This window comes from Wasmannia auropunctata, unplaced genomic scaffold (genome assembly GCF_000956235.1).
Source record: "Wasmannia auropunctata unplaced genomic scaffold, wasmannia.A_1.0 LD335996.1, whole genome shotgun sequence".
Lineage (NCBI taxonomy): Eukaryota > Metazoa > Arthropoda > Insecta > Hymenoptera > Formicidae > Wasmannia > Wasmannia auropunctata.
This window is the reverse complement of record NW_012026894.1, coordinates 3,227,649-3,240,408: the sequence shown is the minus strand read 5'-3', so window position 1 is coordinate 3,240,408 and position 12,760 is coordinate 3,227,649. Positions and strand designations below refer to the sequence as shown.

Here is a 12,760-nt window from a genome sequence, read left to right as displayed (position 1 = left end):
TATCCCCTGTGTGCCTTGTCGACTCAGTCTCCCCCCCCCCTCTGCATCGCCGCCGTCTCGTCGTCGTCTCTTGTATATTACTTACCCGGCGAAAAACATAAGAAGAAACCACGAGCCCGGCACGGCGTACACCAGTATCGCATCCTCCGCGTGCCGATCGCCAGCGATACGACATGGAATGCACGCGAGAATGAGCAGATTGCTGATCACGAATATCAACTTGGCCGGTTCGTGGCTCTGAAATGCAAATGCGCGCAGGCGGGACGTTAGCGCGGCCTCATGCACTCTTGCAACGTTTCAGGAACGTCCGCAGGGGAATCGATATTTTCGTGCAATTTCGATACCTCTCCGTGTAACGACTGCGACGCACAGAATGAAATTTGCTCGATGCGTACGGGGACAGGGAGACAGAATACGAGTGTCCATACGATTGTTTTTCTTTCGTTTTTAAGGCTATTCATTTTCAGTTTTTATATTACGAAGATTCTCATAAATTTGAAAGACTTATTTATTTTATATAAATATAAAATAAATAAGTCTAAAAACGAAAGAAAAACAATAGACACTTTTATATAAAATTATTTATATAAAATAAATGGAACTTTTTAAAAAATATGTAAGATACATATCAAATATAAATTAAATTAAAGATTTCTTTTGAAGAAAATTCGATACGTAATAGTATCATTAATATATGAAGAACAGAACATTACAATCTACATTACACAGGTAAAATATTTTTGGCCATCTATATATGTATACGCGCAGATTGAGCAAATTACACATTGTGCGACGACGCGGCTTGTGTGAGCCGGTGCATGTTAACGTTTTTGAATTGTCGCAGTATTAATTACCCGCAAATCGAAGCGGATACACGGACTTGCAATAATAATACAACGATATAGCTTACGTTTGACTGTATTGCATCGGAGCGGCGTATATGTGCTATTGATCCAGCACAAGCAATAACCAACACGATATGTATATGTATATTCTATCCTAATTGATAGATATGGATAGATAACCGATAGGCATGCTAATGCGCCGATATTCTGTACATTTTTGCGAGTGTTCTTGAATCGAAAAGTATGCATATATTACAAATTATATTATATACACGATGTGTATTGCAAAACAGAGTCGACTATGATTTCTCTTAAAACAGAAAATTGAGTAAAATTGATAAAAAAGAAATATTAATTGAAAGTTATATATAGCTTATAATTTGCTAGCGGAAAAGAATCTATCTTTGCACTATCGAGGTCACATATCGAAATATCACCTCTACCTCTATTAAAAATGCTTTCAACGCAATCAATCATTGCCGGTGTCTTTCCTGAGATTTCATTTTTCTATGATATTCGACTGTAATATGATATCGCGAAAAAATAATGAAATTATTAAGTTATAAAAAAATATTAAATTCTTTTATTATATCATTACGTTAACGTTGATTTATCATAAATTTAACATGCAAAAATTAACTTGTCTTTCTATCTATACAATTTGGTAAACTTGGCGAACGATATATCTTCTCTGATTACACAGTTAACAAAAAAAAAGAACTGGTCGTTAGGTCGCTACCGTTGTCGTTGTACCGCTACACGTAATGCTTCGGTAATCAGCAACCTATCCTTCTCTTATTCTTCGTGCTCATTAATGCATGAAAGATTAGTACCACGTACAGCTTCCTTCGCGGCAGTCGTAGAATATACCTCGGCGCATCCATAGATCCGTGATCCGTTACAGTTCACCAGCCTTAGGATTTGCGCAACTGGTTACAGTTAGCCGGCATTGCCGCACCGAAATTGCATCGCTGAGTATCGGGATTTGTGAATTATCACGAAACAACGGGATATTTCGCGACCGGGAGAAACGAAAATGATGCAGCGGCGATGGAAAGTCGGAGCGTTTTAGATTACTTAAGGACTTTAGATTTTATTTATTATATGAAAAATTATTATTAATTATTTATTAGAAAAAAAATCGATTGCAAAATTAAACGTTTTTTGGAACATACATTTATACTTCATTATGATTGCGTCTCGAATTTTATACAAATTCATGCACAATAGTTCTGAAAGAAAATTATACACATCTCCGTAACTTCTTCGAAGTTACTTCATTTTTCTCTATAAAATCCCAATGTAATTTGTATCGACAAATGACACTTTAAAATCTTAAATTCCGACTCTTATGCATCTCTAGCTTATATTCTCTGTTTAATAATGTAAAAGTTAAATTTGTTAAATCAGTATCCATCCATATCTTTGCGATTTAACTTGTTTTTCGAGTTAAATAAGCTCCGGATTCCAGAGCGCGATCTCGCGGGCTCAAACGGTAAAACACTACTTAGGCGGCGAGGTCACCGCGGCGGGAAAAATGAAACCGAGCCTACCAGTTGCTTCAGGAACGACAGCGGACCGACGTTGATCATCTCGCAGCCCAGTTGCACCAGGATGTAATTCAGCACACCCAGGATGGTGATGCACTCCGCCACGGTGCGAACGACGTCCGTTATCTCCTCAGGCCACTGCAGCAGCACAGCCTCCATGTCCGCGGGCCTGAAGTACACGGCTAAGGACAGCGAGGCCAGGTGAAACACCAAGATAATCAATCGCTTCAGGAACTGCAACTTTTCAGTGGAGAATAGATGTCGGCGTATGCACCCACGGAACTTTCCGCATCGATTGGCCGGAACATAAGAGCAAAGTTTTACGAGCGGTAATATAGGGGCGGACTCGCGAAAATATCGCCGGTCCCGGGGCTGCTGAGCTCGGGGAGCTCTTGGATACCAAGTCCGAAGCATTTGAGAAGATCGATTTCTCTCGCATATTTCGAGTCGTTTATCCACGGTTTGTCAGACACGGATTCTCAGATTCGTTCGGTATCGAAAACGTAATTTATGGTCAGGATTGATAGCCTCCGAGATTACTTCATTACGTCAAATACGACGAAAATGATATAACTTTCTTTGCATGTCTAATATCACGCGCCCGTTCTTTCTGAAGTGACATCAATTCCAAATATAGCAAAATCGTGTAGCACGTATACGCGGAACTTGCGCGCGCCACGGCATCATTGCCCCACGCGCGTTATCGCGCCACGCTCGTATTATCGCGCAATAATCCAATTACCAGACGCAACGTTCAACGTCTTTCGTTTTATCTTCCAGCCCGCGCCGTTATCGCGCCGCTTGTTTGCAAAGCGGGTATAATCGCGCGCGCTTCGTTTAACGGAATAAAAATGAGAGCGTTTTAACGAAACCGCGCCGAGATTGACTCTGGGTACGATCCGATAATAGGAAAATCATAGCCGAACGGATACAATAATGCTGCATATTGCGTCTACGTGCGGTCCGAGTGCGGCCGTGATTATATAGTGCCATAAATGGGACACGTTATGGACGCGGTGCAGTTATAATATGCGCGATACGCGGGACCCGTCTGCTGAAGCCGTCGGCGTACGTACGAAAGCTCGTTTGTGATGCGATCGTAATTGCAATCAGCCTGCCCGTATAACTTCGATAGCCATCGTTTCGAAATCACTGAGCCACCATGGACCCCGCGACAGACTGACTTGAAATAACTGGCGCAATTATACCACCATCGCCGGAAGCCTCATCGACGTCACTCAACCGATCGACCCGAGTGTTAATCGTTCCAAGTCATTCGAGAGAGAGAGAGAGAGAGAAATCGCATTCGACGTCGCGCTAGCAAACAACGCGACAATATCCCGTATTATAGACGCGCATGATTTACGCTCGCACTCGCATGCAAAACCGTGTGCGAAACTTTAATTTTTATTTTATCCATTTTGAATGAATGCTCACGTGTAATTCTTCAAAAATTTACGTTACCCAATCGCTTTAAATCGCTTTAGTCGCTTAATTCTTTTTCGAGTCATTTATGAAACTGTCTAATCGTAATAGGTTTAAAAACACATAAAAATTTACAAGTTTCAGAAACTTCTGTGCCCGATAAAAACTACGTTTGACGATATTACCCGATCTCTCTCGTAAGTGACCTAAGCAGCTTTGCGAAGTAACATGTTATTTATCGGCAATTGTCCAGGTGGCTCATGTGTTGTCAACTACATAAAATATATACAAGCGAAAAAGCATCGCAACGTGAGCTGTTCTTGCGATGTAAGCCGATCTTTCTCGAAGTGCTCGCGTAAAGATTTCCCCAAAAATATGGTCCGGTGACAGAAATCTAAAATTGTTTCTTGCCAAACAGAAATATCTTCGAAGATAGATTTATCAACGAAATTAAAATTGATTTGCCTTTAAATGCTATTTGACTATTTAAGAAGTTACTTAAGAAAAGTAAGAAGCTTTTAGTAGAAAATTATTTTTGAATAATTTTAAATAAGCTCGGTTTTAATTAAATTTTTGCTTCAGTATCTTGCATTTAAATGTTGTTTAAATATTATCTAATAGATGATAGATCTAATAGATATTATCTAATATTATCTAATAGATGGTAGATCTAATAGATATTATCTAATAGATTATCTAATAGTGAAAAAATATTGAAAAGTGCTTGAAGAAAGCATCCATGTGTAATACTATCCCATTAAACATTTTTTTAATTTTTAACATGTTTCTTAATATAAAGCACTACTTTGTTATACAAAATACGAAAAACGCAAAAATATAAAATTGAAGAACTAAAAGTATCAACTCTCTTCTTGATGCTTTAAGTTATGCACAGAAGATAAAAGAAACGAAATCTCTCTTTGTTCAACGTAAGAATCGGTTTATAGGAATACACAAAACAAAATTACAAACTCTGAATGAAGCTGCCATTGTTTTACGAAAGAATAAAACAAATCCTGAATATTATAATATCAACCATAATTCTGCATCTAATATCATATATAAAATATATATTTTTTAATTTTGATACATGTACTTTTCATCGAAATATTTTTACTGTCAAATATACCAGATGTTACTCAAGCTTATTTTTGGGCATGAGGCAGCTACTTATTCTTTGAATTTCGTACTTTATTCCAAAGTGGTATACGGAAAAATTGGGTATTCGAAATACCAGTAAAAGATGAATTAATAAAAGATGAGGACGGTGTATGCCGTGTGATTCTATTGTTACAAAGAGGATCTCGAGGTCGTCGCAGCAAAGTCAAGCATAAAGGCGGGTGAGACGGTGAAAAACTTCAAAATATAGTAACGTCTTATAATTCAGCGAGAAACGAGCGGGAACGCCATCACGTGGACGCACTTACTCGCGCGAAGGTCTTCCATTTTTCCTCAAGTAATCGCTGAATAATACCACCGTCCAGCATGTCCAAGTGCTCCTCCTTCGTACCGTTCAGAATGATAAATAGCGCAGAGTTCCAGTCTGAAATAGAAATTCGGAGAGAGCCATTTGCGGTTAATGGAACATCGCTTTAGGGTTTGCGCCGCGATAATTATGGGTTTTGCATTAGTGAGCGTGCATATAGTCGCCGGATGTATACAGGTGCAGGTGCGAGCAGGTCTTTTCGGCATTCGCGCCTTTCTCCCTCTTATCCCTCCCTCCCCCCCCCTTCCCCCGCCCGCCCCTCGTGGCGGAGAAACATCCGGCACGAAAGATTTCCGTTGTAGGGACGAAATTTTCCGTCGCCGCGCCATGTGTCGTCGTCGCCGTGCAGTCAAAAGATAAATCCGCGTCGCCATTAAGGTTTCATTCGAGAATGCTTCGCAAAATTGTCGGAAGAATGGCACGGCGTTCCTGAAAAATACCGGGGCGTTTATGTGTATCCGCTCGAGGATACGTTGTTGCGACTGGGCGACGTCCGGGGACTGTTCCATCGTGAGAGAGGTCGACGTTTAAATATTTCAATCACGATTACTGACTTTTAAACATTTTAGTGCGCGATCGATATAGTACGCCTTTCGCCCTGCCGAATCGCGTCGTGCAATATTAAGTGCAACGTTCATGTGCAGCGTTACGCCGGGAGACTCTCGGTTGTGTATCGATCGCATGCATCTGTCGTCGCACTTCGCCCCGGCTTTGGCGCGAGTGCTAAAGTAATTGGAACTTGGAGGATTGTATCCTCGGGAGTCCTTAATTACCGCTCGACACGGGCGAAGGTGTACGCGGTAGCTTGACCCGTCAAAAACATCGTTTCCCGGATGGGAGACGTCTAGAGTGGTCGCCATTATTTCAGCTATTATTTCAGCATTGTCATATTTAATATTGATTTCATTTCCAAATGAAACTTTAGGAATACGAAAAGAAAAAGATCTGAAGATGAAGATCCTAAGATATTCTAGGATTTTAAATTCCAATAATGAGTATCGTAATCCGCACGTTACACTGATTGAGATTCTTTCGAAAGATTACACGTTTATAATTCAAAAGGGGCAATTCGGATTTCGGGCGAATCAATCGGGCGATAAAACGCGATACACGGATCCGCTGCTAATGTCGATACCCTCGATCATCCGGTTCTCAATTTTGCATGATGATCGCTGATCTCCCGCCTCCAAACCGGTCAGTATCCGTTGCGAAGTTACTAACGCGTATCCGTTACCGCAGCACGTAATTATATCTGACTTTGGAACACAGAGCCCGCGATAGTTTTCCCCGAGCTTCCTCCTACTACATCCTCGGTTACTATCTGCTAACCTCGACCGGACATTGAACCGAGCTTAAATAACAAAGTACCACTTTGGGCGCTTCACATTTTTCACTATCGGCAGTAATTATTTCGGGGGGACCGGTCGTGAAGTTAATGAGAAAGAGTACTTTCGAGATAGCTAAACTTAGAACTGCGACGGTACAATTTAAATCTATACGTATCGCTGTAACACGCGCGTAACGAGACTACTTCGCAAATAATAAATGTAAAATATTCAAATTGAAATTAATTTATAAGTCACTTAAGGAAACTGAGCCCTTAAATAACGTCAAGTAAGTCTTAAGCTCGTCTAACTTGTGTATACTATATATAAATCCGCTCGCCTTAAGATAAAAGAAAAGTACTCGATTACGGAAAATAATCTAGAGAATAAATTTATTACCGGTATTGACTTTATCTGTATAAAATAATCTTTTGTTTAGCTCGTCTTTATGGGACTTACCATCTACACCGTCTTACTTTCTGAGACTCTCTATTATTGTCGTCGCGATAAAGTCTGCGATTCTGTGCCGGATGCTCTCGAAATAGACATCGGCGCATCTCTACATTTTTCTCGGGTCGAGAAGTCAATAGGTTTTGGTATCAAAGTTAAATAATAGAAGAGAGAAAAAGCTCTGTGAAAGCTCAACGGATAATTAAAATCGCATGGACGTCGTTGAAATTTACAATTGTCACTTTTTCAAAGGTGATTTGATTTGATTTATATTTGATATTTGATATTGAAAATTTAATTTAAACTTTGAAAGTATAAAATGATGTCAAAATCTTCGCTCATTCTCAAAACGACACTTCTCTTTAACTGCGGAAAATAATTTCTTTATATTTTCTACAGTTAAAAGATTCCTTGTTAAATACATATTTTTATAATATTCTCGTGGAATTACAATTTTACGTCAAATTTTTAAATTAGCTTTTAAAATAGAATGCGCATAAAATTTGGTGTACGATTTCAAATATATATTTTTCTCCTTGTACACACACACACATACAACACATACATTAGACAAATTTTATATCGTGGTCGTTTTAAACTCGAAAGCTGCCGTAGTCCTCTTACGTAACGTCGCTTACGTGCGAGGGAAAAGTCTGAAATAAGAGCTTGTGCAGCAACGTGAAAGATGGCAAGCGTCTTAACGCTCGCGCGTCGCCAGGAATCTGTTCCCGGTCAAGAATACCGTAAGCGGTTCAGTGGAGCATCGTGGTGATCACACGTGTCCGATACTTTCCTCGTCACGATGCGATTTCTAACAGGGTAATTCTTTTGTCCTCAAGAATATATAAATACAACGCGTAAATGTCTCATTCTCTCTCTTTCAACAAAGCGTCTGGCGTAAACTGCCTGCGATAAAAATTGCAACATTCCGTAATTTTTATTCCGTATAACTTTTTCTGATCGCATTCACACGCCCGGCTTACACTTTTACGTTTTCTATGCTCCTAACAGAATTAATTCTTAATTAATCCGCGAATAGTGGCGTCGCGAAAAATGACGGCGTTGATTGCGCGCGAGTTGTCTCGGAGTTGCAGCGTAGTCGGTTTCTGCAGCGCGCGGATGCGATACCGGAAGTTGTGAAAATAACATTTCACGCGGAGCGGTGCGCGAGCCTCGGATTAAAATGGGGGAAAAAAAAAGCGTCGGCTGCAGGGCCGAGACGAGAGGGAATGGCTTTTCCGCTGAAAGCTCGACCTTTGACCGCCGTCACCGAGGCTCTTTTGGCCAACCGCCACCATCCTCCAACCCTCACTCTTCGACTCCACCGTCTCTCTCTCTTTCTCTCCCCCTTGCTCTTTCACTCTAGCCTTGGTTTGGAGTAATTAAGCGTGCCCGTAGGAGAGACGTACCGAAAGTTCGGCTCACCTCGCTATAGCACTGTCCTCTCGCCGCCGCGGTTACTTTCCTCCATCCGGGCGCCCCCGCCGACGCGACGCCGCGCCGCCACCCCTTGCGAAATCGGGCGACGCTCGTGCCCCGGTGGAGACGCCCATACTACGAGGGGGGTAGGATAGGTGGGTTAGGGCGGCGGCCAGGAAGGATCGAAGGGATAATGGATTCCGAAACTAAATGAAACGCAAGCTCCCGACGCCGCGTCGCACCGCGCCGCGTCGAGTCCGCGGCTAATCTCGAAACTTCGTTAAATGCCCGTAATTGCATCCCGCTACGACCCGCCGCGCACCCAGGCATCCGCGTCGCGCTTCGCGGGTATACTCCTACACTCACGAACAATCCAGGGAAAACCTGAGGCAGGTGAACGACGACGACGAACGCATCCATTTCTCAGCAACGCTCGCCGTTCGCCCGATCGCGAACTTCGATACAATTTCACGCAAGTTCGACTGACGGCCCTCTTAAAATGCGAACGGCAGCACGCGAAACTTTCCCCTGCCCTCCCAGCGGTTCCCTGCGGTTCTTTGTTGGGAAATTTTGGTGACATGACAAACGCGAGGGTAAAATCGAATTGCATGGTATCCCTGGATGAGATATATACTCCTGTGGGGATATAGCTCGCTCACATTCGAATACGAGCATTCGCTGACAATCCTCTATAATATTCCAAAGATCAGTTACTTTCGTCAAATCGAATCAATTTGAGATGTGCGTCGTAAACTTTAGGGTATTCGTATTCTGTAAGTAAAATTTGGTTTAATATTAAAAGTTTCGTGCGCGAGATCTTTCTCTCGAAATGGCCTTTGGATTGTTAGCATTGTCGCTCCGATACCAGTTACTTTGATAAAATAACCGGAAACTTGTACTCAGCGATCAAATCGGAAACACATTAATAACGCAGGAAACCTTTTGGTAAAACTCGCTGTATACATAAAATTAAATGTACCGTGTATAAACCGCCGACTTCAAATTACATCGCCTGGTGCAGTTTGCATCGCGCTTCCTACAACGATTTCATTTATCTCTCGCCGGATACCAATTAAATGAGAAATCGACTTCGATTCTAAATTACGGTCAAAGCAGGGAAATATCGACGCGATAACGATGGTAAGAGCGGCGGCGATAACGAGCCAATATCAGCTAGTTTTTACCGGAGAGTGGCGTGTTATTCGCATGTTGAGCGAAGTTGTTGGCAGTATGGTTTACTATCCGCCTGCGTCCTATGTTCGACGTAGGAAAACTTTGTGAAATTTCTTTTTTTTTTTCCCCGGGAACTTTCCAACCCGATTTTGTCCTCGATTTTGTCCTCGTATCCAATTTTACGGGAGAAGATAGTCCCTTCTTGTTCTCGCTATATTGGTCCTTTTTCTCTCTCTCTCTATCCCTCCTCTCCTTTCTCTTCTTCTGTCGTCGACACTCGTGTCGCAATTTTTGCTCTATTGCCACCTTCTTCTTGTTGGGAACGCTTTACACAGGGGGTAAGCCGTTGGAAACCGTGAGAACAATTTTACATAAGTTGCGCATATGATGCAGCACGAAAAAACTCAACGCGGAATAATTTACCGAATATTTCAAAGACGTTCCCGAGAACACACACAACTTATTCCCCAGGTATGTTATAACGCTTCAGATTAAAAGAAGGGAGGCGAGAGAGTAGAATAGAGCAGCGTAGAATAGAATGAGATTAAAGTACTAACTTATATATGAGAGCAAAGTCTTGTTTTAAAAAATATAATGTAAGAAAAAAAATTAGAAAAGGTATGAATTATAAGTAACAGAAATTATAATGAAAAGAAGATCAATTGCTAAACAGTACATCGTTAAAAGTAAATTGCGTTTCTTGAAATTTGAAGGATTGTAGAAAAATTGCGTAAAAAAAGCATATTCTGGATATTTATTTCAACAAAAAATATATGTAAAAGATATATGTATGAAAAATTTGATTATTACTCTTCTAAAGTTAATTAGAGCAAACCTTAATTTTTGAGTGATAAAAAGATATAGAATGAGAGAGGGAGAAGAGACGACGCTATACGGAGAGACAAAAAAGAACATTGAAAATCTCTTCAACTACAGTGTCGGTATGGTGCTACTATTATTTGAGAATATTTCGGTCTTGACTCGTCGCAATTAACTCGGGAACATGCGACAAAGTGAGGGCCTACTTGAAGACGCACGATTCGGTGGCCCGTGGATAACGGTTCTCGTAGACCTGGACTGGCGTAATTCGATTAGCTTTACGACGTACTTGTTCTGCCGTCGGGCAGCAGCGTGTCGAGGGCATTGAGAGGGTACGCCGAGCAAGTGATATTACTGTAACGCCAGAACTCCCGCGCGGACAACTCCAACATCTCACGGAAGACCTCGGCACGCCCCAGCTGGCAGGCGAGTGTCAACGGGGTCAGGCCGGCGGCATTCACGATTCCGTTGCGAGCAGGAAGCTTCGGATGTCGCAATGCGTAGCCGAACATGTCCTACGTCAAATAACACAGTTCTCTATACGCGAGCTGTTTTGGAACGGTGGACCATGCTCGGCAGAAATGTCAATATTCGTGTTTTACTACCTCGGGACGAAATAAAAATTCGTTCGGATGACATAAGTAGAATTAGAAAAAAATGTCAATCTCTAAAATTTATTAAAAAAGCATAAAAATAGTTGCAAATGGCACAGTAGCAAATTTTTTTTTTTTTAATACCGAACTTTTACGACGGTATTTGCTAGAGCTTAATTGAAATATTATAGAAAAAAGATTTCACAATAAATAAGAGATAATTATCGATAAATTAGATTTCTGAAGTCTAGTCTACGTCAATACGCACCAATTTATCGCAAACTACGACCATGTGCAAAATCATATTTCCGAAAGAATCCTGCTCGTCAGGATCCGCGCCGGAGTCAAGTAGCAGATTGTAGACGCTCTCGTTAGCGCAGCAGGCGGCCCAGGCGAGCGGGTACTCTCCCAGATACGCGAGACCCTCGTAATCGGTATTCCTGGCGGGATTCATCCTCTGCTGATCGCGCGGCAGGAAGAAGCTACCGATGGCGCGCTGCGAGATAATCGCGCCCGCCTCGACCAGGTCCTGCACGAGCTCGTTGTTGTTGTAGGCGATCGCCAGATGAAGGGCGCTCGCGCCGAGGTACTCTTCGCCCTCGACGACGTCGATGGCCAGCCGCGGGAAACACTTGAGCAGGATGCGCGCTATCCTGGTGTGCATCCGCGTGTCGCATATGATGAGAACGTGCAGCAAGGTCTCGCCCAGCGAGCCCCTGTATTGCATCTGCCAGCATGCCTCGTGATCGGTCCACAGCCCCAGCGGATCGAAGCGCGACAGCGAGGCCTCGATCGGCAACACGACCTGCTCGAGGTCGCGGAACTTCCAGCGCAGATACTCGGCGCGATTGATCGTCTGGCCCTTACCGTCCGCGTACATCAGGATACCGAATTGCTCGCGGATCAGCTTCTCCACCTCCGGCTGACCGCCCTGATTGTACGCCTCGATTAGCTCGCCGCCCTTCTTGTAGTTGGCCAACCGATACAATAAACACTGATCCTCGTCGCTCGCCTGGCTGATCACCCGGTCGAGGATCGAGCCGGCGTTGACCTGGCTGCCGCGACCAACGCGGCACGAGCAAACACCACCCATTCAGACATATCCCTCTCGCTCCGTCGGTCGGGAAAAGCACCGAAAGCTCCGCGCACTTATCGCAACCCGCTACTCCACCACTGTTCGAACTCGATTTTTCCCGCTTGTGCCCGTCGGCTCTTATTATCAGCCGACGTCGCCCGAACGAAATCCCTCTCGAGTGTCTTCAGACGTTCTCAAGGTCGAGCAGCGCGCCATTTCCGTCGCGATAAAACGAAAAACCACTTCGCCGTACGGCTACTCGCGGCCGACTCCATTGATATAACACTCAAGAGATTCTCTTACCCTCCCCGGTCGACGAGAGGGTGGCATGGCACAGGTGGCGAGAGAAAGAGAGAGCGAGAGTGCTGAGGTATTCGCGCTATAGCAACCGAAGCCGATCCATAAGCGGTACCTGGTGCAGACGGACACGACAGGGTCACCACCACCACCACCACTACCATTATCACGCTGCCACGAAAATTGGAAGCGTTTTTACGGAAATAAATTTATCAAAGACTCGCTGCTGGAAGGTGAACACGTGAACCGCTTCGATGATTTAGAACGCGTCGTTTAATAGGCTAATTTTAGGGCATAATTTTC

At 43.1% G+C, this 12,760-nt stretch overlaps 1 protein-coding gene across 1 annotated transcript in view; it reads right to left on the bottom strand.

The window, feature by feature from the left end:
* Positions 1-12,424, bottom strand: part of LOC105453730 — a 24,852-nt gene extending 12,428 nt beyond the window's left edge. Inside the window, exons 1-5 of the mRNA XM_011695911.1 lie at positions 11,354-12,424; positions 10,782-11,007; positions 5,248-5,363; positions 2,399-2,635; positions 86-237 (exon numbers count right to left, since the gene is read on the bottom strand). Coding sequence (XP_011694213.1) covers positions 86-237; positions 2,399-2,635; positions 5,248-5,363; positions 10,782-11,007; positions 11,354-12,178 — 1,556 coding nt within the window. The 5' untranslated portion in view covers positions 12,179-12,424. The remainder of the gene's footprint in view (positions 1-85; positions 238-2,398; positions 2,636-5,247; positions 5,364-10,781; positions 11,008-11,353) is intronic.
* Positions 12,425-12,760: the final 336 nt, after the last annotated feature.